This window comes from Zootermopsis nevadensis, unplaced genomic scaffold (genome assembly GCF_977971745.1).
Source record: "Zootermopsis nevadensis isolate Lab colony 2312 unplaced genomic scaffold, Znev_1.0 Znev_ptg000096l, whole genome shotgun sequence".
Lineage (NCBI taxonomy): Eukaryota > Metazoa > Arthropoda > Insecta > Blattodea > Termopsidae > Zootermopsis > Zootermopsis nevadensis.
This window is the reverse complement of record NW_028259227.1, coordinates 28,037-55,752: the sequence shown is the minus strand read 5'-3', so window position 1 is coordinate 55,752 and position 27,716 is coordinate 28,037. Positions and strand designations below refer to the sequence as shown.

Genomic DNA, 27,716 nt, shown 5'->3' with positions numbered 1-27,716 from the left:
TATTGTCAACATTACGTTTATTAAGACTTTACAACAGTATCTTGTACTCATTATGTCACAACTCTAATCATGCAGCTTTTGTTACCGATTCTTGCTGTTCAAACTTCGGAAACTTAGATTCCACAGCGCTCCAAGCAGTCTTCCCGTATGCCAAGTCGCGCACGACTTCCGGAAGGACATCGAGCTGAAACGACAGACAAACTAGTGTGACAGATTACAATTCAGTGCTTGACTTGATAGCATAGCAGCTGTCTAATTAAATCATTAGTACAAGTTTATTTTCACTAATTATACCCATTCATGGCGAGATCTCTCTGCTTAATCGGGGGTCATACAAAGTTGGTTCATGGGTCACATGAATCATATAGGAATTCAACTTAATGAATCCCTTGTTTGACTACAAAAGTAAAATGTTTTTTTATGTTCAGTACAGTGCTATAACTCCTAGCTTTAACGGACAAAAGAATATTAAATTGAATCTCTGTTACTTCCCTGATGATGTGGTCCATGTACGTGTGCATGCGCATGCACGTGTACAGGATACGAGTTTCCTGTGTAAGACGTGAGGGTTTCACGACGGTGAGTCCGAGGATGGCTGTCTTCTGGGTTGTTGCGCCGTGCAGTCTGATGATGGAGGCAGCAAGGACCTCTGAAACGTTGGTAACCTTCTACCAGACTACGTGGCGCAACGACGCAGAAGATGGCCATCTTCAGACTAGTTCCCGACAACTGAATGTGATGGCGAAGTTAAAACTGTGTTTTGCCATGGCTAACTGGATGATGTCTGCACATATTTCTTTATATGCCATATAAATAACATCACGGCACATTGCATGTCTGAAGACAAAATGTTGAAAGAGTCATCAAGATACAGTTAGCTCTCTGTAAGTACGAGGCGCGTCCTCAAAGTAAGTTTCCCACTCGTCCCACAGCTAGCAAACCTTATATTGCGCGAAGCGACTGTGCGTACGTGATAGAGCAATGACGTAGCATGGCTCATGCACTAACGGCACTTCCCGCGTTCTCACATTAGCATCGTTGCAGCTGTTGAAGATGGAGGTTCTTATTCCAGCTCCCGCAGACTGTGAAGTGCGGTCAGTGATAACGCTAGGCTGCGCACGGCTCGACGGACAGCAAGTCTCCTGCAGGAGTTCAGCTGGGAGGTGTTTAATCATTCACCCTACAGCCCGGACCTCGCTCCCAGTGATTTCCATCTTTTCCTACACCTCAAGAAATTCCTGTCCGGTCAGCGTCAGCATTTTGAGAATGACAGAGAGGCGGAGATGGTTGTCACACAGTGGTTCCAATCCCAGGCGGCAGACTTCTACGACACAGGTATTCAAAAGTTGGTCCCACGGTATGACCAATGTCTCAATTCCGGTGGCGAATATGTTGAAAAATAGCTGGACACTTGCTGTATCTGTTGCAATAAATATTTCCATGAAATTGTGTTTTATTTCTGTAAACGGCCCCAGGGAAACTTACTTTAAGGACGCGCCTCGTATTTCAGTATCAAGAACAAGGCTTTCAACTGAACAACTAAAAACTGAATTCCATAACCTCGTAAACCTGGAGCTTTATAAAGAACAATGTACGAACCATGAAACAGAACCAATAATTTGTTAAGAATCCGTTCAAATTTCTTCACAATCAATTTCTCCAACATACAATGTTCCAAATTAGATGCAATACAGAACAAGCTTAGTTTTAACATTGTGGGTGTAAATAGCAACAGGTCACAAATAGTTCCTGGACCTACTTCAGCTGCGTTGTAAAATAACGGTCTGTAAAATGCATTCATTTTCTAGCACCTCTGTACAATGCCCTGAATGCCGTTGTCGGAAACAACCAACAAAGTTCATGGCAGTTTATTAAAACGCTACTAATTTAATATCAAAGTGTTTCTGAACATATATTATGGCTTGTTATTTTTATTGCTTAAAATTAAATACGGGCTGCTTAATTTAGATGGGAACTATTTTTTCTGTTTTAATTTTTAGACTGATATGATAAAAAAAAACTGTACATACAGCACACAAAACGGTGGGCAAAACATTGTGAACTTCTGTTTTAGAATGTGTACTGCAAACTAGCCATCACCCACCATTTCTTCATCGTAATCTCACGTGGATATTACTGAGAGACAAACCACTGTCTACAAAACTTGATTCACTGCCACTTAATGTATTAAAACACAGAATCTGTTTCTCAACATCTTTAAACAATTTTTCTCTTTTATGTTTTGGCACAGCTGACAGTCCAGTAAGGTATTCCTTTTCACAGAGCTATGGAAGTAGACTGATTAATTTTAAGTTCAAGATGTGACCATTTATATGTGCAGGTTGGTAGTCTTGCAGAACAGGAGAAAATAATGCAAAATCACTGTGAAATACTCTGCATTCAAAATCTCCACAAGCTCAGCGATACAAAACAAAGGCCTTATCAATTATGACGATCCAAAATCATTCTTCATTCAATTGCTGGATGGCACGAAGACTGTTTCGGCAGCTGAGATACTACTAGACTTATGTACAGAACAGTACCTACTAGAAATATCAACTGATAACGCACATTTCGTCCAGCATGCTTAAAATTAATTCATGGAAGATATTAATAAATTCATAAACGTAAAGCAAACGTAATACGATGGGTTCCATAATCCCCTGGTCAAAAAATGACACAGAAGTGATTATTAAATAATGGTACTATTTCTTCTGAATGCACATATGTGCACTGGTCTCCCTCCAATCACGTGGTGGGTGGTAGGTGACTGCCCCTCCTGTTTGTTTACATCAGAATTGTTATTCAGTGAGAGAAGGAATAGCGGAATGATATTCACGTCAACGCCCATGAAAATCCATCAACTGGTATAAAAATTAACGAGGCAGGAAACACACAGTCACAAAACAATATTCCAATCTTTCCTTACAAGATAATGAAAGTTAAGTAAGAACGTACCGTGGGCATTCGAGAACAAACTACTGAGGAAAATACTTGGATGCAAGGAAGGTGGAAGACGGAATGACGTAAAGAGCATCATGATTTTTAAATCAAGACGAGGCTTGGGACGTGACAGGTAGCATTTATGGGGAAACACATACAAAATCGTGGTCAGAAAATCTACAAGAAATTAAAAACGTAGTATGTCCCACAGTAGGGTTTCATAAACATAGCAATAAACACAACTGCCTTCTAGGTTGATGCGCTGTGTAGTCTGGTAAAAGTTTACTGATGTTTCAGAGGTGTTTGCTGCTTCCATTATCAAGGCACTGATGCAGGAGACAGTCATCTTCATACTCACAGATGTGAGAACTTCCTTACATAGGAATGAACATTCAAGTTCCATAAAAGCAAAAAATTCTTGATTAACAGAGCAACTTTACCGCAGTGTTACACGAGTTACTTCATTAGGTTAAAAATTGTACTACTACAATTTAACAAAATGGCTGAAAGACCACACTTACAGGTATTCTGACTTGTGCCATGGAATCACGCTCACGTAGTGTTGCAGAATGTGGAGACTGTAGAGAATCAAAATCAATCGTAACTCCAAATGGAATGGCTATCTCGTCTGTCCGTGCGTACCGCCTCCCTATTGAACCACTAGCGTCATCCACTTTGTGAGATACGTCCAACCTTGTTAATTCTTGAGCTGAAATAAAGGCATCAACTATTCAACTGTTGCTCCATTCAGATTTTTCTGTACTGTTGACTCAACCTATGAAAATGTCTCACATACAGGTTAAAATTTTGGCCATGATATTAACTACAAACCGGGGATTTCACAGATTCTTTTAGTCTCTGCAGGAAAATGCTGTTAACAGTACTTTAAAATATGTCACTTCCCTTTACTGCAAATTCATTATTCAAAATCATAATATCTATATCTCTGCAGTTGATATAACCTGTTAAATAACAAACTAACAAAGGGACCTGGTAAATCGTTATCCTCTGATTTGGCTCCGGTTTTGCAGTATGGAAATCGACCCTCCTCCAGACTTCCCGGCTAAAACATTAGGTGTTGATACTTCCATTTCTTAGTAACATGCAATTTTATATGTTTTATTTTCTTTACCGTTGTATTATAACTCTAATAAAATAAATCACGTGACTGCAGAAGCTCAATCGGCAGTGTGTCTATCGTGGGGGAAACTCGTGTTCAATTCCAAGTTAAGTTTTTTTTAAACCATTAATTCTATAATAACTTCAGAGACTATAAAATTTCAATTACTTTTCCAAGTTTTTACATTTATTTATTTTCATTCGTTTATTAAAATTTGAGAATGAGCGAGCAACATTGAAAAGCATCAAAAACACCAATATTTTACAACAGTGAAGTTTCACACAGGTTAACTGTGTTATAATTTCGTCTATAAACATATTCTTTGGTCATGTCAATAATAACACTGCATCAATAACATATTTTCGGGCAATCAGCCACGTTAACGTGGCTGATTGCCCGAGAAGATTGTATTGAACAATTTCCCGAAACGTCGGTTTACTACGGAATGTGTACTACGGTAAAACGTTAACGCGGCTGATTGCCCGAGATGATTTTATTGAAATTGTTCCTGAAGTGTCAGTGTACTACGGTAAAAAATTAACGCGGCTGATTGCCTGAGAATATTTTATTGAATTTGATTCCGAAACGTCGGTTTACTACGGTAACCAGTTAACGCTTCCGATTACTTATAATATTGTGAATATGGACATTCGTCCTTGTGAGCATTCGTACGTGTGAGCATTTATCAGTGTGAGCATTTATCAGTGTGAGCATTTGTCAGTGTGAGCATTTATCAGTGTGTGCATTTGTCAGTGTGAGTAATTTTCGTGTGAGCATTCATGACAGTGAGCTTCTTTCTGTGCGCAATTTTCGTGTGCGGTTTTGTCATGGAACCTAAGTTAGGTATGTCAAAATAGTTTTGAACACATCAGACTAGGGTGACAGGCTTGTAGGACTCTGGCTGGTACTCACAACTGCATGGAAAACACAACAAATTTAGATGCCTCCAACACCTAACCATAGCTTGCTTCTTCACCTTGGAATGCAACATAATTTACGTTACAGAAAACTTTACACAATGTTATTAGTTTGGCAGCATACCTTATCATAATTTGGAAATGTGTAAAGCTTCACTGTTGTGCAATATTGGTATATTTTCAACCTTTCACGCCGAGAAACCAGCTGTGCTCCTCTCATCATTCAACGTGAATAAAGAATAAAGGAAATAAATAAATGCACACTTAAACATAGGAATCAAACCCTGGTCACCAGCACGAAAGTAAACATGCCACCTCCTGAGCTTTATTAGCCAACGGAAGAATACCCATGAAGATTTCCGTCTTCTGGGTTGTTGCGCCGTGTAGTCTGGTCGATGCTAACCAACGTTTCAGAGGTCATACTGCCTCCGTCATCAGGGCGATGAAATCTTCATACTCACCACTGTGAAAACCTCAAATCTTACAGAAGAATACCCATGTCTGGTGATTTATGAAGAATGTATTACAAAGACACGGTGGAATGTCAATACAGGCAACTCTCGGTTTACAAACGTTCAATTTACGAACATTTGCTATAACGAACATCACAATTCATTCAAAATTTCTTAAAGTCACCAATAGAAATGCCAAACGTATAGTGAACATAATTCTAAGATTTAAATAAATAAACTTTTAAAAAATGTATTTATTACAACAATTATCAGAAAGTTATTACATGATAATTATACTGAACTGTTCTTGGTTCTAGCCAGTAAAAAAAACGTTGGTTTACATGCCACGCCGCGTAGAATTTTTTCTCGTGGGAAAGAAATCGGTGATTCCCCCTATTATAATATAACAGGACCATCACTTGCATGCGATGTTTAGTACATGGTTTTAATGCTTTAAAATGGCTACTAACGTATACGATACATATCATAAACGCTCAGGAATGCAAGATACAACGTCTTGGAACAGAACTCGTTCGTAAACCGAGAGTTGCCTGTACCTAATATTTTGGCAAGGATGTCAGAGGAGCATCTACTGCCACACTGCAAAACTAGAGCCAAGTCGGATGATAAATATCAATCAGATCCCATTGTAACAGAGATATTAGAGTGAAAACAATCTGAAAATCATGTCTTTGCCTTGCTTTCATCCCCAAGGGAGATACACTGCATTTAGAAAGTATTCAGCATAATTCCTCAGTCAAAATGATATAATAAAGTTCAGATAGACATGCACATAATCCCTTCATTACTTAATTACAGCCACAGGTAAAATTTATAAATTGATAGACTAAAAATTTCAAAATGTCAAAATATGGTAACAAATGTTGGTAATGTCAGTATGATAGAATAAATTGTAAAATTTAAAAAAATTGCACAAAATATTCAAAATATTTATGACATGGTATGACATGTTAGCTACTAAACGGTCCTGGGTTCAGATCACCAAGCTATAATAGCAAATCTCATTGACTGCATTATCAAGTTCAGGCCAAACGTTTAACCGAAGAATATGTCCCGTCATTTGTAACATATTTTACGAAGATACTCACACAACCGTCTGATGAAGGGCTGGAACTCAGCATTGCCACTCAGCGGCAGCAATGAACATTTGAGTGGTGCCACCACTGGAGGAAGAGACAGGAACTACAAAGGAAATTATGACAATCTGCATGTCAGTTAAACCAGTATTAGCAATGTGTAAACACCCAACTACAAGAATTCAAACTTGATTTTAAACTTCAAACTTATCACTATTTTTATCTACTAAGCCTTAAAACACCTGCAAAATTCAAATCAGATGTGTACGAACACCATTACATCAAAAATAAAGTAGCAGACGTCACTCTTACATATAAAGTATGTTGTCATGTAAAAGAAATGTACGTAGCATAAATTTCCTTTTCAACAAGTTGTACAACAAGCCTGCCAAACTTTTTTTTTTGTTGTGTGAGCAACTTCGGCAAAATTTGGTCTGTATGCGGGCAACACGAAGTTCAATACATATATATTTCTACAATAAAAATACACTAATGATGCGAAAAAATTGTAAAAAATGCAATTCACAACCTAGGCTACGGTGTGTTTATTTTTAGCAAACTTTTAAAAAAATGAATTTGTAATGTAATGTAATGTATGTCTCCATAAATAAAAAGCTCATAACCTTTTTAAAAAATTATTGCATAGATTTTAACTTGAGAGTGATCTTTTGCACATTGCCAGGGACATTTTTTTATTCAAATGTCTCTGCGGGCAACATGTTGCCAGTGAGCTACAGCTTGGGGCAGGCCTGTTCTACAAACTCCTCAGATATTTTTTAATTGGGTGAACTACAACTTTTCTTGATTAACTTTCATCTTCAAATAAAGTAATAAGTCATGACTGGACAACACACTTAAAAATTACATTCAAATTTGTTATTATAGTATAATTTGGAATTCAGCTGCGATCAGTTGGCCAAGGAATCCTTCCACAAGGCAGTTAGTGTAGTACAGTTCTTGAAGTCAAACCAAACTGAATCCAAACACCTTTTTAAACAGAATTCATATCATGTCCTTTACTTTGTAACCTTCATAGAACAAATACGGCCTATAACGAGAACTTCATTACACCAAAATAAATCAGAACCATCAGTCAATTTGTTACCGTCAATACAAGGGCTTTAATCAGCACTTTCATCATAATGAGTGATTCCCAACTGGCCACCAGTCATCCATAATTTTTTTTGTATCAAATAAACTTGTAATTTTGCTTTGCAAACTGTGATGAAAAGGAAGGGCCACTCTGTACATTTTGTCAAATAAAAAACTTTCAGGATTTGAGGTTTTCACAGTAGTGAGTATGAAGATTTCTGTCTTCTGGGTTGTTGCGCCGTGTAGTATGGTGGAAGTTTACCAACGTTTCGGAGGTCTCACCGACTCCGTCATCAGGGCACAGCTCCGCCCTTTTTCCTTTCTCTCCGTCTCTCTCATACCTCCATGACATGCCCACGCACTCCTATTGGTCCCCACCCATGTCTGATTCAACACCTGCTCCCATTGGCTAGGATTAGGTTACTCCATTCACCGTCCGGTCCCTACAAACCTAGCCCTCTCCACTCAATTGGCTCATTCATCGCCCTGATGACGGAGGCAGTATGACCTCTGAAACGTTGGTTAACATCCACCATACTACACGGTGCAACTACCCGGAAGACGGAAATCTTCAAAAAACTTTCAATTTCTTACAAAGACCTGTAACCTAGACACAAAACTACAATCTTACCGTTCTCTGCTCGTCTCCTTCGCGCACTCTGAAATTATGTTCAAACAAGGCATACATGATTCGTCCGATGCCAAATGACGGTTCAACCACATTGGGTATTATCTCCTCTACATGAACAGTTTTCTGATGCTGTTTAATGGACACCATTTCAGGTGTCAACTTGAACTCTGCACCTCCAACGTTGACGACGTAACCACTGAATAATAGAACAGCGATATGAACAATAATAAAGGAAGCGAGACTGGAATAAATAGGAGAGAGACAAGAGATGATGCAGTGAAAAGAGCATAGCTGTCTAGTCAAATTGCATGAACAGACAATGTCAAAAGTGCATTAAATGCAGAATTAAAGTTATGACCTAGAACATGATAAAGTTGCAAATTGAAGGGAATACAGAGAGAACAAGTAGAGATTAGTAACAAATACAAGATAAATGTAACTCCAAAGACTATGAAACCTCCGAAAGGAGGCGGCCATGACCCGTTACTGGGTTAAGCTACTAATAAATAGAAATGTAACTCTAGAGTGTTCTAATGACGATGAATTGCATTCAGCGATGTTGTTTCTCTGGACTTGTTCCATCGTTCTCTATAAGAACAACAAGGAATGTAGGATTTGAGGTTTTCACGACGGTGAGTGTGAAGATTGTTGTATAATGGGTTGCTGCGCCACAGTCTGGCAGTTTACCGATGTTTCAGAGGTCCTTGCTGCCTCCATCATCTACCAAACTACACGGCGCAACAACCCAGAAGACAACAATTTTCAACAACAACAACAAAGCTGTCTTTGCTCCTGTCTTCAGATGATAATGCTTACTCTATTCTGTCCAATCAAAGTGGCTATTTCCAATTCAAGTTTTGTTTTTAGTACACGGAACAACGGACCGAGCCCAGCAAAACTGAACAGGATGAACGGTTATGGGACAAGATAAGAACAGTGAAGTCACTTCACAAAACTGGATGTGTACATGGTAGGGATGATCAACTAACTTGCTACACGCAGGCATATACAGGATGACGTCTCACCCATTAGCTGCCAGAGACTTCTCCAACTCTGCCAATCCATGTGTGTCAAGTACTGCCAGATGATCCATTATGATTTTTGCATCCTTCTTGAAGGCTTTTCCTATGACACCTTTGTTTATCTGAGGTTCTATAACAAGAGAATGAACATGCCATAGACACTACAATATTTAATTTTCCACCTTGCCTACTGTCAAACGGTCACTGTGACATACAATGTAGCAAATTATAGTTAATTATTTTTTATTATTAGTGCTCTGTCTGAGGACAGGTCCATATGAACAGGATCCTTCCATCCTTTTCTCGGACTGGGACCTGTTCATATACGTTCTTGGCAGATGATCCAGAAGTGGTTTGCCATTGCCTTCTTCTGTGTGTGAATGGAGTAATTGTTGGGATGCCACGGAGGAAAACTCCGTGTTGCCTAGACCACGGCCTTGCCCAACACAAGTTATAAATTCGGGCACCGCCGGGAATCGAACCCGAGACCCCAGGATTACAAGGCCAGCGTTCTAACCGCTAGACCACCGTGGCTGTTAGTTAATTATAGTGTATTTAAATTATACACTTATTACAGTCCAACTCATTGATGCAATGCCCTAAGCAGACTGTATGCATGAAGAGTCACCACTGTTTCACCACCTCATACACACACATATTCTATTTCCCCAAAGTTTCGTTCATTAAAATATGTTATAAAAATCATATTTTTAATTAATTATTGGTGGTCATATCTAATTTGCTCTTCATGATGTAAGCATTAAAAACAACGTAAACTCTCGATTACCTGGGCTAATCAAGGGGGAAGATGCGTAAATAATTAAAAAAATCCAACACTCATTTTGGGGACACACAAATTACTTTACGTTTTTTATACAACTGAAACTTAAAAAAAGTTTCGCTGTCCCACTATACGCCATGTAGGCGCTTGGGGGAGAGGCAGTATAACTCCTAATCTTTCTTGACCTTGGCACTAGATGGGGGAGAGTGGTCACCATCACTCCCCGGCTGCGCTTCACCCCCCACCAGGAAAGGACCACGGTACCCATTGGATAGGATGCAGAGGCTAGAGGAAAAATCCTCAGTCCCTTTCGGGGATCGAACCACGGTCATCCAGTCATAGTAAGTCACTATACCGACTGAGCTACAGAAATAGTGTATAATGGTCATTTGCTTTTGTAAACTCATTACGCCCCTCAGAGCAGCACAAATTTTATTTGTGGCTGTAATATCACTGTTTATGAACTGTCTCTGACCCATGTAGTCTACACACTGTAGTGTCACGCTGTGATGGACACACACATTGCTTTCTCCTTCTTCATTCTCATCTTTTACTGCACCATTATCAACATCTGTACCTGTGATTGATTCTAATCATTCTTCACAAGTCATCATGAATGCATTATCATCACAGCAAATGCACTTCTAGTCTATCTGATACTACGCTCTCTTAAACTTCATGCTGCATTTGTCTAATCAGGTAATCTTCTACAAAAATCTTATGGCAATTAATCTCCTTTATGTCCGTTCAAAAAAAACATAAAATTCATGGAATGTATAAGATGTCCATGTTACATGGTCTATACAGGGAATGGAATCAAAAAGATTTTACTCAACGTAATACTTCAACCAATTACTGTATAAATATAAATAACAGAGCCTCATCAGTGATCTTCAAGTAGGTTTACCCTGTGCTTAGCTGAAGAGAAAAATCCTGTTGACCACTTCAATCTTTCAATGTTATTAATACGCTTTTAAACACTTCTGAGCGCCCATAAAGAGATACTTCAACTTGATGAACGACGCAGACTTCAAGCCCGTCAGGTGGCTGAAAGGTGAATAAACCACATCTTCTGCCGTTTCGAGAACAATCTCCGTTCTCATCTTCAAGGCTCCTGGGTTCCTTTGCTGCGAGGAAGCTGATGGGAACTGTCAGTTTGTTCTTGAAACGTTGGCAGAGGATATGATTTATTCCCCACTCAGCCACCTGACGTGGCTTATAGCCCGAGAGTCTATCTTCAACTTCATTCGCCGTGAAAGCTTCACTTTATACATCATATACTTCGAGCTCTCCTTCCTGTACATATGTACTATATCTTCTTACTATTAAACATTACCAACAATATTTCTCACATAACTACACCAGTGAATGACCCAACGGACAATGCAATCATTATAACGGCATAATAAAGGGTTCTTGTACATTTCATTTCCTTCACTGTCATGTGTATAATGCGAGAGCACGATTCTGTCCATGATCAACTGAAAGGATAATAAAAGAATAAACATAACATGTGAAGTGTGACGCTGGGCATAACAGACACAGCTTCAAACTAGCATCTTTGAAGATACACAACATGCAGCTAGATCAATGGTTCGTTTCTCACCTATGACGTCAACAACTTTTGGTTCAGCTAGCTTTTTCTCTGCTGCTAGCCGTACGCCCGTTGCTTTGGAGTGCTGCGTCAAGTCAAACGCAGATCTGTCTGCACATCCTACACATTCGACCCAGCCCTGGGTTGAAAAGAATTTTGTATTACGGTTATTTGTCGGCAAACAGTGACAAGCAGCCAACTCCACTCTTCCTTCCTATATTAAGCCAGTTAAATCTACTTCACGTCTTCAAAATGCACGTCTTTAACATCCATTTAAATATTAGCTTATCTATGTTTAACACTGTTGAAGCTGAAGCTTATCTACTTATCATTTAATAATTCAGTCAGTACCACAATAAAGTATAAGAAAACTGGAAACGGACAAACAAACTATCCCATTTTATGTACGGGACATAATCAGAAGGAAATATTTGTTTTTAAATAACACAAAAAAAACTGCGCTAAATAATAATGGCTTCTAAAGTGACCAACAAATTAAATTGAATAATTTGTCCGGAGATAGGGATTAGCTCTATCTAGTGGGCCCAACTGAGTAGGAACCTGAAGACGGAGATAGAGCCCCATCTCTGAAACGTCGTTTTACGTTTTATTACTAGACGATGGATAATATCCAAGTAAATTTTTATTCAATTGACTCTTCACCATCGTCAAGAAGTTTTAGATTTGATAAACAAATTAAATGAAGAACTTTCCTTGTGGGAAATTTGACTGTAAGTAGTTAGTTACATTAACACAAATTTGCAAGTACACTCACGTAGGAAGTCAACATCTCTGCATCCCAGCAGTCGCAAGCATAATGAGCCATCTCGTTGCCCATGTGCTGGCGGAATCTGAGCTTGGCTGGGTCCACTCCGATACGGATCAGGAACTGCTGGATTCGGGCCATGAAGTAGCCCAGGGTCTGGTTAGCGACTAGACCCTGTCACAACAATCAAGTGTAATGCAAGTCGATCCCTTCGTATGAAAGAACTTAGCTGTGTTACATATTATGCACACATATGGTCTGAATGACATATGACTGTGTCGAGACAAATTCTGCTAATTACCTGATGATTACGAAACAGAATAATGTTCTCTAAAAACATCAAAGATGTTCATTATCTAATAAAACCCTGAATGTGGGAGATATTTTCAATTTCTACTGGATAAATGATTCTAAAACACAATATTGAAAAACTCTCAATTTAGAAGTGGACTTGGAGGACATTTCTTCAGACTTGTTAAATCTGTATGAATCATTCTAACCTTGATATGTCAGAAGACCTTATTCGAATACCAGTTGTGGAAAAAGACACAGTAAAAGACCAAGGACCAAACTCAGACAATGAAACAAACGTGTTAAGACTTAGAGCACAGTTTCTCAAGATTTCTCCGTGAGAAGATACAGAAAAACAGTAAGTTATTGTGTAACCTTGTCAACTGCTTGACCAATAGAGTGCAGTTCTGCGGACTTGCCGTCCATCTGGTTTGCAGCAGAGTACAGAAGCATCTCAGTGTCCTGTACACTTTCAAACTTCGGGTGAGTCTTTTCCGCCGGATCACAGAAGTGCTCAATTTCCGCCATCGTGAACTCTCTACCAACAACGATAAAATGCTTCGAATTAAATATGTTTTAAAATGTAACGCCCATTAATTACCTGAAATTAGCATGTCAATTTCATTGTTCTCATATCCCCAAATCATGTAACATCATACTGACCTCACTCTTATGAGTCCAGACCGCGGAGAGATCTCATTGCGGAAAGCATTCCCTATCTGCGCAGCAGCAAATGGCAGGCGTCCTTGGTTAAACTCCAGCAGGCGCTTGAAATTTACAAAGATCCCCTGTGCAGTCTCTGGTCGTAAGAAACTGTAAAATAAAGCTTATATGATGGATAGCAAACAAATTATGCATATGAAAACTACATGATGGCTCAACTCTGGTGATTGTCACTCTGATCCAAGGAACAAAGTAAAATTGCAGAAAACACGGTATAAATGAGTTCCAGGAAGAAATTATGACAGTTATGTTCCTTCAACTCCTGCTGTTCCCATTTATGTTGACACTGAATAAGCCTCTTGAATAGTTTCTGTAAATGACCCTTTAAATATTAAAATCTGGTGTATTATATGCACAGCTTCCCAAAAACAGAATGTATCTAAAGAACTGTAAAATACATAACAGTAAAATGTTTGCAGAATACCTTTAAAATACTAAATATTGTAGGAAGTTTGAATTTCATGTTCTGATAGTGCCCTTTTTCCTTCATTTGATGCATAATGCACATACAATTGCATGACCTATAATTTTTTCTAATGATATGAGCCATTCTGGAGAAGTCGTACCAAAAGGCCAACTTCTCCTCCTGCCTGGACAGTTTTGCTACATGAATTTCAGTTACATATAGTTTATTTAACAACAATTTCAGAATCTAGACTATAAAGCGTCAGACGACGGAAATGGTAGTGGCCTAATTTTAAGTACCATCCTGGCATTTGTCTGGAGGGACTGAGGAAAACTGGACCAGTGACTGAGATTAGCTCATTCTAATGGACCCCACAGAGTACACGCTCCCTTCATTATGCCTGAAGACCGAGACAGAACCAGTCCTCCAAATGTTCATGTATTTTATAACATCTGACAATGGACAAGATTCAAAAACTTAGCAATCCATATTATATTATACCACTGTCAAAATCATCCAGAATCGAAGATATTAGGTGTCGACTCTCCATTGTTTCTTTATAACGCATAAATTTATTTTAGACTTTCTTCAATTTCACTTCATAAAAATCATAAAATTAGGTGCAGTTATGCTGTATGCGACAGTTAGTAGCGCATTTGCCTACGATGCAGGTGGCAAAGATCTGATTCCCAGTGAGGTGATTTTTTTCACCATGTCTATAATGACTTTAGAGGCTGTAAAATTTTTACTTCCTAACACTTTGTATTTATTTTCTTTCTTCCTTACTCACATTTGAGAATGAGAGAAGCGCAGCTGGATTCTCTATGTGAAAGGTTGTAAATAAATTGTTCTTCTTCAAGGTATTTACAGCATGGGTCCAAGATATCACGGAGAAACATAAAATAAGGCATACGCACATGACAAAACCACAGCAGTAATGATAATGTGACTTTTGAGTAACACTTAAAGCTGCAGAATTGTTTCCAAAAGAGACAGTTACGAGGTGCGATCGGAAAGTTTCCAGACTGCGCCTATAAAAACCCGTACACTTATCTCAGGTATTAAATTCATCCATCACCCTCGAAGTAGTTACCCTGGGAGTGAACACAACGATCCCAGCGCCGCTGCCAAGCCTGGAAGCATCCCTGGAAATCTTTCTTTGTCAGCCTGTCAAGCACCATCTGCGATTCTGCCTGAATCTCTTCTATCGTCTCAAATATCCTTCCCTTTAGCTGAACTTTCATCTTTGGGAAGAGGAAGAAGTCACACGGAGCTAAGGAGGGTGCGGGATGACGGCCATGGTGTTTGAGGCCAAAAACTGCCGAACTTTGAGGGCGGTGTGCGCTGGCGCGTTGTCATGATGCGTCGCATGTGGAGTTCTTCCTTTAGAATCAGCTGACAGGTCCCATAGCCTATCCCAACAATGTCGCACAAGTCGTTGATGGTGCGACGTCGATCTTCGTGAATGGCCTGCCGAATCTTCGTAACATTTTCGGGCGTTGTGCTTGAAGATGGTCGTCCAGAACGCTCGTCATCATCGACAGAGGTTCGGCCATTTTTAAAACGTGAATGCCACACAAAAGTTTGTGCACGACCCATTGCGGACTCCCCAAATGCTTGCTTTAGCATTTCATAGGTTTCCGTAGCCGTTTTGGCGGGTCTTTGGCAAAATTTGATGCACACACCATTCCGAAATCGCAGGAGGGTCAGTGTAATGCACTACCAAAACGCCCGTAACTAAGAAACAAATGCTAATTCGATGATGCCGGCTGGCACACTGATTCACTATGAATGTAGGCCGCACCCCCTAAAGGCAGAAGCTCGTACTACATCCGGTTCGCCCGCTATTGACACAGTCTGGAAACTTTCCGATCGCACTTCGTATATATGTCATCATAAAATATAAGTCACTGTAAGTGACTGTACGTACTGTAAGTATAAGTGACTGTACAATTTACTGGTCTGTAGCAATGCATAATCTCCACTCCTAAAAGTTGTAATACAAGTCTTTAACTTCGATGTTAACACCATCATCATATTTGCAATTTCTACCACACGGAACGAGTTTCACGCAAATCTGCTGAAATGTTTACGACCGTTGTACATTACATACGCCGATCTCCAATAATTCATCAGTCATTGTAATCAAACAGAGGAATAAATATACATTTTATCTGGTCACCAAAATGCTATTTTGCATTCACACGTGAACCTAACAAAAATCACATATTCCTTCAATAACTAACACTACTGCCACTATCTTAAGAATTCAGAGGGCATTACTGGTATCGTTGAACGCATAGCATTGAAACATGTAGAGGTAAGACGACCTTCAATAACAAAAAAATCATTAAAATGGGACTAATGCACAAGTTATAATGGGACAGGGTATGCGTGACGGTACAAACACGTAAACATACATATCATTTTACAACCTCACTTATAAAATAAGCAATGAAGGCTAAAAATATATATTAAAAGGCAAATTACTTTAGCAATAAATATTACTCACCCCTTGACAAGCCCTGATGGGCCAATCTGTGTTGCAAACATCAGGTTGAATTCTATGGGTTCAGTCACTTCATTGCCAGTGAGTGGGGACCGGATACTGTATTTTTCCAACACTGCACTCATCTCATCTTTTGTCATGCCATCAAGCTACCAAACGCAATAAAACCATACCTGACAACACTCAACAAATTATATGACCCTGCCACGTAGTTCCAATGGTGCCAATATGAAAGAATTCCAAAAAGACATCAGCAGCAGGAGACAGACAGCCCACATGCTTTCTTAAAAAATGTTTAAAATCATTTTATAAATAGACGACACAAAGATTAAAGGATAAATTCATTTTAGGCACACATCTGACAACGTTCTTTCTTACTGACAGGCTAGCACAAACATCTGCAAAGATGCAATATATTTATTTTAAGCTCGACAATCATGGCCAGTGGATAATCAATGAATTGATTTAAGAAAATAACTAGCTACTAAAAAACTGGTAAACACAATGATTGGTCATTTAATCATTAAAGCCTAATTGTTAGAGCATTAAGATTTCTGTCTTCTGGGTTGTTGCGCTGTGTAGTCTGGTAGATGTTTACCAACGTTTCGGAGGTCATACTGCCTCCATCATCAGGGCGATGAATTCAGTATGACCTCTGAAACGTTGGTAAACATCGACCAGACTACACAGCGCAACAACCCAGAAGACAGAAATCTTCATCGCCCTGATGATGGAGGCAGTATGACCTCTGAAACGTTGGTAAACATCGACCAGACTACACAGCGCAACAACCCAGAAGACAGAAATCTTCATACTCATCGCCCTGATGATGGAGGCAGTATGACCTCTGAAACGTTGGTAAACATCGACCAGACTACACAGCGCAACAACCCAGAAGACAGAAATCTTCATACTCATCGCCCCGATGATGGAGGCAGTATGACCTCTGAAACGTTGGTAAACATCGACCAGACTACACAGCGCAACAACCCAGAAGACAGAAATCTTCATACTCATCGCCCTGATGATGGAGGCAGTATGACCTCTGAAACGTTGGTAAACATCGACCAGACTACACAGCGCAACAACCCAGAAGACAGAAATCTTCATACTCATCGCCCTGATGATGGAGGCAGTATGACCTCTGAAACGTTGGTAAACATCGACCAGACTACACAGCGCAACAACCCAGAAGACAGAAATCTTCATACTCATCGCCCTGATGATGGAGGCAGTATGACCTCTGAAACGTTGGTAAACATCGACCAGACTACACAGCGCAACAACCCAGAAGACAGAAATCTTCATACTCATCGCCCTGATGATGGAGGCAGTATGACCTCTGAAACGTTGGTAAACATCGACCAGACTACACAGCGCAACAACCCAGAAGACAGAAATCTTCATACTCATCGCCCTGATGATGGAGGCAGTATGACCTCTGAAACGTTGGTAAACATCGACCAGACTACACAGCGCAACAACCCAGAAGACAGAAATCTTCATACTCATCGCCCTGATGATGGAGGCAGTATGACCTCTGAAACGTTGGTAAACATCGACCAGACTACACAGCGCAACAACCCAGAAGACAGAAATCTTCATACTCATCGCCCTGATGATGGAGGCAGTATGACCTCTGAAACGTTGGTAAACATCGACCAGACTACACAGCGCAACAACCCAGAAGACAGAAATCTTCATACTCATCGCCCTGATGATGGAGGCAGTATGACCTCTGAAACGTTGGTAAACATCGACCAGACTACACAGCGCAACAACCCAGAAGACAGAAATCTTCATACTCGCCACTGTGAAAACCTCAAATCATACATGTTAAAGCATTCTTTATACCTGTATAAAATCTTGATAAACTCTAAAAATGACTAAGCAAACAAAGTCTATGTTTGTAATTACTCTGACTATTATGTCCTGGCACTCATCTCTGACGGCCTGACCAGTTTTCTTGTCAGCAGCGACTTTCTCGAGGTGAGCTTTAATCAAGTGGTCCAAGCGAAAACACTCTCCATTGACCACATCCTTCACCATAAGATCCGCAAATCTATCCACATGCCCTGATGCCCTGAAAGCACACACAACGCTCTGGTCTGACAAGACAAACTTCTATACGTATTCCAACTATGTGGGATTTTAATACGAAAAGGACGAAGTGAGATACGGCAGCGTTCCGCCTTATATCGTGTTAAAGATACCTGTTACCATCACGCTACATGGGGGCACTGCTTATTTTTCACTTTCAGGACATATCCAATTCAAACACAAGGCTTGAAGAAATTATTCAGAGGGAAGGTTTTTCCAGAATTTTTCTTTATTCAAAGGCTAGAGACAAACCACACGACCAAGAAAATTTAATAAAAAAATAACAAAGAAGAAACAACACAGAATTCAAAAAGAGCAGAAAGGTATATCCTATAATTAAACACACTTCTAAATCTAGTCTTCATTATGATAATTCCAAAATATTTTATGATCTTTCATAGTGCAACTGCTGCCTTGTAGTAGTAGATACTGCTTGAAGCAAAGATGAAATTTTGCACTAAACATTTTAAAAATTTAAAATAATTATCTCAGTATCTAAAGTTCTGTCTGAAACAGTTCCTATTTAGTCAATATTTAGCTGTTCCGTAATTTAGTATTCACAGACACGATCACCTGTGCATGATCGTCACTATCCACTTTCTTATTATCTAAGAATGTCGAGGTATAACACAAATTTTATTTACCTTAGTGAATATGTTGGAAAATCAAAAAGATAATGGAAGACAAATAACATAAAAGGAATAAGAAATAACCAATATGTTTATACGCATAATCCTTTTTTGCAGATAGTTATCACCTATAAAATAATTAACACTACAGAATGCCACAAAACAAAGATTCAGCAAACAGCAAACAAACACTAAAATAAGGTAGGAGAAAAGAGCAATCGAAAATAGCTAGGATATGCAAGTATGGAAAATGAAGCAGAACAAACATTTATCAAATCTAAAACTTCTTGACGATGGTGAAGAGTCAATTGAATAAAAATTTCCTTGGATATTATCCATCGTCTAGTAAATATAAAATGTAGAACAACGTTTCGGAGATGAGACTCTATCTCCGTCTTCAGGTTCCTACGCAGTTGGGCCCACTAGATAGAGCTAATCCGGAGATAGGGATTAGCTCTATCTAGTGGGCCCAACTGTGTAGGAACCCTGAAGACGGAGATAGAGTCCCATCTCCGAAACGTCGTTTTACGTTTTATATTTACTAGACGATGGATAATATCCAAGGAAATTTTTATTCAAGAACAAACATTCTTCACAATATTGAAACAGAGGCATCAACCATAGTGACAGAACGCCCCAACTCATAGGTCAAATAAATATTCCATTCAGATTAAAAATACACTCACCCAAATTATAACATACGAGGGGCAGTCAAAAGGTTCCCGGAATTGTGGTATAGCACTGTAATGGTAGGACATATGGCAACGCTTACCTAATCACCTTCAAAGTAGGACCCTTACCCACACACACACTTGCTCCATTGATCCTGCCATTGGTGGAAGCACCGGCGGAAGGCTTCGTTTGGAATCTTCTGGAGTTCGGCCGTCGCATTCGATTTGATGTCCTCCATGGTTGCGAAACGCGTCCCCTTGAGGCCCATTTTCAGAGTATGGAACAGCCAGAAGTCACTCGGAGCGAGATCCGGAGAGTATGGTGGTTGGGTGATGACAGGAATGCTTTTCTCGGCAAGGAATTGCTGCACAACCAGCGAGGTGTCGAAGTGTGTGTGCGCGCGCGCAAGGGTCCTACTTTGAAGATGATTAGCTAAGCATTGCCATATTTCCTACCATTACAGTGCTATACCACAATTCCGGGAACTTTTTGACTGCCCTACGTATAACAGTCCACCTGAACCAATCATTAACATAAAGAGAAAAGGACAAAATACTGTAAGTAATCACAAATATGGATAGATTTTTGGAGCACACTTTCAATGGAAAAGGTTTTAAAGAATTACAGACTTGAAAGAGGTCTGAATCATGAATCCATCACTACTCATACAACTCTTTGAAACATAAAAGGCAAATTATACCTACTAAGGACTGATATTACACAGCATAAATGACAGGACTACAAATGATGAATAGGAGATGATGTGGAAAGAAATGGCTGTGGCCTATTTCAAGCCAATATGCCAGTATTTGCCTTGATTAACTGAAGATCACACTGCTTCTGAACAGCCCGTCTCAGGACCAAGATCTGAACCCAGGTCTCTTGAATGCACAAGAGTGCTGTCTTCTCAATCACAATGTTTAGTGCCAAATATGGACGAGGAGATGAAAAACAAAGGAAGATTACAAAGTCAATGTAGAAAACGGAAAAAGGGAGGAGAAAAGAGACATGAATTCTTGTTAACTGCCATCATTATGCATAGGCGACTATACTAACTACCAGAACATGTGTAAGGTCAGATGAGATGAGAGGTGACAAATGACTGTTAGCTGGAAATGATACGAGAAAACGTAATCATGTTCTTTCTCAAGGCCCTTGAAGTACTGAACACAACCAGGATCTGTGCTGCTTCTTAGTCATTCACAAACTATCTGGTCTCTACAACTCTGTGATTTCCACTCAAATGGCTTATTAATCATCTTAATGATGGAGGCAGCAGGGACCTCTGAAACGTTGGTGGACATCTACCAGACTACGCAGCGCAGAAGACAGCAATCTATCATTAATTATGTATGTTACTGTTATAGGTCGCTCTGCTGGAGAAAGGTCGCAGTCTCACAGAAGGAAAGAGAATCACAACGAATAGAAAGAAATGGCGCTCCTTAACCCTCGACACCGATAGGTTCAAGAGGACGGCTTGAGCTAAGTGTTATAGGTTGTAATGCCATGTGGGACTACTACATCTTTCTTTACTCAGGGCTCAAGATGGATCCACATGAAGTTAGAAACCAAAATATCATCATCTTCACTATTGCGAGAACCTCAAAACATGTATTACGGATTGTATGAACCTACTTCAGAACTGGTTCAGGCGTGAGAATGGAACAGTCCACTTCCAGCATCTGTTCCTCCAGTACAAAGAAACTGCGCCAGGCATTCAGAATATTTGCTTTGAGTGCACATCCCATCGGGCCGAAGTCAAACTGCCCAGTTATACCTATAAACACACAGAAGTGGTGACACTTTAACCTTTATCTTACTAGTGTTCCCGGCCTGGGAACGTAAATTGTGTAGTCAGTCCTATGAGCGTTCCCGGAGGGGACCTCAAAACTTCCAACATTGTAAGTAGACTTGGCTACGTCTTTTGGCCTCTTTTAGGGGCTGCAAATATTGAATCACTTTCCCTAGGGTTCTGACAAGTTCAACCTGAGCTGTCGACCAGGGAAATATAACCATAAACAGCAACAAACATTGTTATTGTCAAGTGGGTTTCGGCTTCATTTTCAGGCCCCCTATTCAAAGCTTCTCACATTCCTCGGCATGATGGGTGAGAAATATTTTGTGTATCCACTGAAGTAGCTGAAACAAATTTTTCTGTGTGGTCATTAGTTCACAACCATGTCGATTGAGCTTCAAAAGAACAAAGTAAAGTTATTAAGGCCTATTTAGGCAATTAAGATATTAACTGCATTTCAAAAAACTCCTATGTATTCTATGTTCTATTCGAATAAATATGGCTTTTATTTCGTCAATTTATCATGTTTACTTTAGATAATATTAAAGTTTTCCGTACAGCGTGCACAAAATTTTAAAAACCTGCAAAGAAACTCTGTAGGGCTGCTACCACTATGCCATTTAAATTCCAGTCGTTTAAAGGTTAAAATAGCAGTTTGTAATGCAAAAAAGATGCATGCTTATGCCTGTAAGAATCATCCAAATTTGATTACGTTTCCCTACAAAGACTCGGACCACATAAAAATCTCTGCAACAAATGTATGAAGAGCATTATTAAATGTAACTTCAATTAAAATATTCTTTATATTGCTCATATTTAACAAAACATAACAAAGTAAGATAATGGAATGATAGTTAAGCTTAAAAATTATAAAACAGTAAAACAATAAGTGTGTCGCCCTCAATGGACTAGCCACTGAACCCAAGGTTGGCAGGTTCAATCCCAGCTGAGATCAATGGATTTGTAAGGGTGATAAAAATCCATTGCACAACTTCCTTCAGAGGGGAAGTAAAGCCGGCGGTCCCATGTCGTAGATTTACGGCATGTAAAAGAACCTTACGAGCATGAACGAGATGTTTTGTAAGCAAAATTCAATGGTCATTTCTCGCCGAAGTCTCCTGATTAACTGCTAGATGGCTCTGGCAGTCAAATAAAGATTGAATATAAATTGTGCAGAGGCAGTGGGCTGGTCACTCATTACTCATAAATGCACACTTCAAGAAACCTCCAAAAAGGAGGCGGTGAAAACCTACAACCGGGTTGAAGAGCATAGAAACAACAACAAAACAATAAGTGTAACAAGATTTACAAAACTGAATAACCTCCGTATATGGCAAATGACTGGTCAAAGAAAAACCTTCTTCTCAGTAAATCCTCCATCTTTGCTCTGTCAAATGTAACTGCTGATGGAACCAATGACAGCTCCTTATCTTCTAGAGTCTTTTTCCTTATCTTCAGCTCTGCCACTGCTTTTTTAACATCCAGCTCTGGAGCTCCAGCAGCCTTCAAGTTTCGAACCAGGTCACCCTGCAACAATGCCACAAGTACGGGGTAACAACAGCATGTTGGGATCTTGCAGTCAATGACAGAGTGAAATCTACCTCATTTTGACAAAGTTTTAATCAAGTATAACTAGCAAATTTGAAGATTGCTGTCTTATGGGTTGCTGCGCTGCGTAGTCTGGTAGATTTCATCGCCCTGATGACGGAGCAGCATGACCTTGGAAATGATGGTAAACATCTACCAGACTACACGGCGCAACAACCCAGAAGACAGAAATCTTCAGACTCACCGCCATGAAAATCTCAAATCTTTACCAGAAACTAAACATTCATCACTGCTTATATCAGTGCCAACTACTAGTCACAAATCTGAGCCAGAATCATGTATCTCCCACTCCTACAACCCATTTTTCTTTAATATCCAAATCAGTATCGCGCTCTCATATTCTCCTCATTCTTCCAAGAGGCTATAAATCACTGTCTTCCAAGATATTGTGCCATGTAGTCTGGTAGAAGTTTCCTTACATTTCAGAGGAGCTTTCTGCCTCCATCTTGAGGGCAATAAGTAAACTGTGCATGAGGAATAGGTTTGAAATAAAGCAACCAGTCAGATAAGGTAGAACCTTTGCTGGACGACTGAGGAAGAGGGTCTCACATCTCAACCAACTCCTCACATGCTGCTTACTCATCACCCAGACGATAAAGGCAGCAAGTACCTCTCAAACATTGGTAAACCTCTATCAGACTACACAGCGCAACTTGCTAGATGACAGTCGTCAAGCTCGCCACCATTAGAACCTAAAATCTCACCTTCTACGAGGTCTTTTCCAAGTTGTTTTCAAAATTCTGCAAATTCTTGTCTCTACCAACAGAAATACAAGCCCAGCCCATCTTAAGAACCTACTTTTTCAAGGTTGTATTTTATATTTTCCAGAGTACTTCTTTTATCAAATGATTATAATTTATGATCTTCCTGCAGGAAAGACGCAGTTTCATAACCACGCAGAACTTCCACCAAAATTACTATACACAGGCTGTTAAAAAGTTCAGAGGTGCATAATAAGTCACTTGTCTTACTTCTCTCAATTTTAGCGAGAATTTTGGTTTTGTTCATTATCATATTTCCCTGAAATTTTGAAACATCTTCAAACGATTTATTACTTACGAGTAGGAGCTATACCTCCTCTCCCCCCCAAGTGCCTACATTGGATTTAGTAAAACAGCTTTACTTACTTAGTTCACTAGTTTATTGCAGATGTCATTTCAGTGTTATGTTAACATATTCAGTTTTACTATGAAGTTGTGTGACATTAATCGACATGTTCTTGGGAGCCAGGGCAGCTCAGTAAGCAAGACTATGGGCTGGACGACCTAGGTTCTATCCCCGACAGGGAAAGACAATTTTTCCTCTACTTTCTGCATCCAGACCAGCACTGGGGCCTACCCAGCCACATGTCCAATGGATAACAAGGCCCCTTCCTGGGGTTAAAGCGCGGCCAGGGCGCGACGCTGACCATTCACCCTTATCTAGTAAGTAAAGTAAAGTTTGTCCCACTATACGCCATGTAGGCGTTTGGGGTGAGTGGAGGTATAGCTCCTCTCTTCCTTGACCTCGGCACTAGATGGGGGTGAGTGGTCAGCATCACGCTCCGGCCGGCTTTACCCCCGGGAAAGGACCCCGGTACCCATTGTAGAGGAGGCTGGGTGGGCCCCAGAGCCGGTCTGGACACAGAGGCTAGAGGAAAAATCCTCTGCCCCCGTCGGGGATCGAACCCCGGTCGTCCAGCCCGTAGCTAGTCACTATACTGACTGAGCTATCCCGGCTCATACCCTTATCTAGTGCTGAGGTTAAGAATGAGTAGGAGCTTCACCTCCTCTTCCCCCAAGTGCCTACACTGCATGTAGTGGGACAGATTTACCTTTTTTTTTTGCTTTATTTTTATTTATCGAGGTGAAGGTTTACTTTCCGTGTTATAGCATTTGTTAACAATGGCGTGCAGTCTGCTGCTACAATGGATGAAGTAGACCCCCACTTGAAGATGATACACTCATAACACATCATGTAAATGACATCACCATATGTAAAGTGAGTTTCATCTCTTATACATATATATTTAATATTAAACATTACTAAGAAAGTCTGCTTTTCTAACCTGTAAAAGAATTGTTACATTATTTCTTACTTTACACATATTCTAACGAAAAATATCATACCATAAATAACCAACTAAAATAATTCCCTTCCTCACTCCATGGAAGAGTCATCCTTGAAAAGACAACAGTCGCTATCCTAGTCAAGGCATATCCCACCTTTTATGGAACTCAAAGGTTCATTATCATGTTTCCTTATAACATTTCTTAAAATTTTGGTTTTTTATAGTGAACAGTTGTTAACACTTCCACCCAAGAACCAAAGTGGGGGACCACCCTTTGTAGGCTGTCTGCAACAGTTTATACAGTACATTTACAGCTATCCTACATAGACTGAGGCCTTCTAATCAATCTGCAACCAGAAGATGCGTCATTCCATGGTGACAAGGGGTTCAAACAACATGGCTGATTGTTACTGGCATACATAATTACCCAATTAAGGCATTTATTCAGTTAGAGCCCTTCCTCATTCTCTTGGACTATCCTGATGGCACATTCCAGATAAAAAGTTAAAAGCAATTCAGATGAAACATGCCACTGTTTGAGCCAATTGAAAACTGGAAATTCAGACAGAAGTTTAGCTACACAAACCTTACTACACTTCATGAAAACACATTTTAATGAACCTAATATGTCTCTCGGGTGATCTACATCTTAAAATAGATACATTAAATGGCCGTCAAGTTGGTACAGTTTTTTAATACCCTGAAATGTTTAACAGATAATGAGTTCAATACTTTCTAGGGACTTCAATCTCCTGACTTATAATACCAAGGTACCAAGACCCTAAGTCTTAAATCGAAGAGCCCTAAGACTTAAATTGAAGACATACTGAGACATAAAACTTTATAAGCATATAAACTACTTCTCAGGACCCACGAAGAATACCAACCTAAAAGATATTATTATAAGTCTTTCCTAAATTAAAATATTATATCAAAGGCTTCTGTAAATTACAGGAAACAGCAACATGGTATTGGAAGAAAACATTTCAAATACAAATACAGGTTTAACAGACGACCAACTGCTGGTATGTGTTACTGGAAACTATTTACATGCTTCTAAGAACTACACAAGGCAACGGTTAATCATGCATTGCAACATGAAGCATGAAGGGCCATTGAAACAATCATCCTATATGAGCTACTGCATGCAACAAGTTTAGATACTGTTATCATTACAATTTCTTGCCATACAAGGAGGAAAACTCCAAGAAAAGGGAGCTCTAACAGGGAATGAGACATTCTTTGGCTGCAGAGTGAACACAATGCAATATTAGGTTATGTATTACCTGTTGCTTGAAATGTTTAATGAGAAGCACGCAAGGCAAACTCCAGTTCAGACAAGGAAAACAGAATACCATGAGTGGCCATAAAAACCAATTTGGAAAATATCTATTTATTCCATCATGCAAACAAAGGTAAGTTTGTAAATAGAATAGTGAAAAAATACTAACCATAAGGGGATAATTTTACACCATGGAACACAAGATGGAATGACATATTTGTTTCAATTAATGAGCTTTGACAAAAATATTACCAATATCAGACAAAACCAACACACCTGTTCTTTAACAGATGCCCTTAAAGGAGCCAATATCTCTTCCATTTTCGGATCTGCCATTCCGTCAACAGTAAACTGGAGTCTGACTTTTCGATGTTTCTTCTTAGACCCCCACGTACTAATACAAAACACTGACGTCCTGTGTAACTTTCGATAATGAGAGAGTGGTGCGTGGACACTACAAAGAAACTGTATACCGGAACTGAACACCCAAGAGATTGGTTTCATCTGTCAGAACGCATTCCACGTTGACACAATTTTGTGCAATGCCGTCTCCAATCACTATATGGAATGCGGCAAAACGTAATTCTTGCCGGCCATACACACTTGGTCAAAAAAATGACATTAGCTACTATTTATTCGAGTTATAATTTACTATTCGATAGTATTTAGTATTCGATAATGTCCATCTTTTAAAACCGAGTGTCGTCAATACCAATATGTGAAGTGAAACTCATCCTGAAAGCGATCAATAAAGGCTGATTGGTATCCGTAAATTGTAGAATTACAAGAAGTTTCCCCATTATCAAAGAGACAGCATACGTTCATTGCGAAGAGAAGGAGTGGAAAACGCATATATAAAAACTATATTCAGGAGAAATACAATGTTAGATTCTGAAACGTTGGCATACCGTAGGATGGAAAAAAATTAGCAACGATCATAAATGTTTGTACCACAGAGTATACAGACTAGATATATGTTACTTTAAAAGCCCTAATGTTGGTATAACCCAGGATTTACCAGCCAAACCTAGGTTTTACTAAACAGTGCTGGTGAAAGGCCGAAAAAAGAATTATTCACGTCTTATTTCGGGGTTTTACCATTCGTTGTTGGTAAAATCCCATATTCCACGAGAAGACTGTAAAAGTAAAGCATAAATTTAGTAACTGACTCTTGTAATCGACACTTTTTTATATTTTCGGTTCCATAAACTACAAGTTTAGAAACATACATTCCTT

The 27,716-nt window shown here is 39.5% G+C and overlaps 1 protein-coding gene across 1 annotated transcript; it reads right to left on the bottom strand.

Moving 5' to 3' along the window:
- LOC110836937 (glycine--tRNA ligase) lies at nt 1-27,358 on the bottom strand. Its single transcript, XM_022078668.2, has 14 exons — nt 26,757-27,358; nt 22,863-23,067; nt 21,381-21,522; nt 18,262-18,427; nt 16,348-16,493; nt 13,370-13,519; nt 13,082-13,244; nt 12,425-12,589; nt 11,662-11,788; nt 9,278-9,404; nt 8,253-8,448; nt 6,542-6,635; nt 3,465-3,652; nt 1-184 (listed from the first exon to the last, which is right to left on the bottom strand). Exons 1-14 carry the CDS (start codon nt 26,982-26,984, stop codon nt 68-70), a joined length of 2,214 nt encoding a protein of 737 aa, XP_021934360.1. The 5' UTR covers nt 26,985-27,358; the 3' UTR covers nt 1-67.
- Nucleotides 27,359-27,716: the final 358 nt, after the last annotated feature.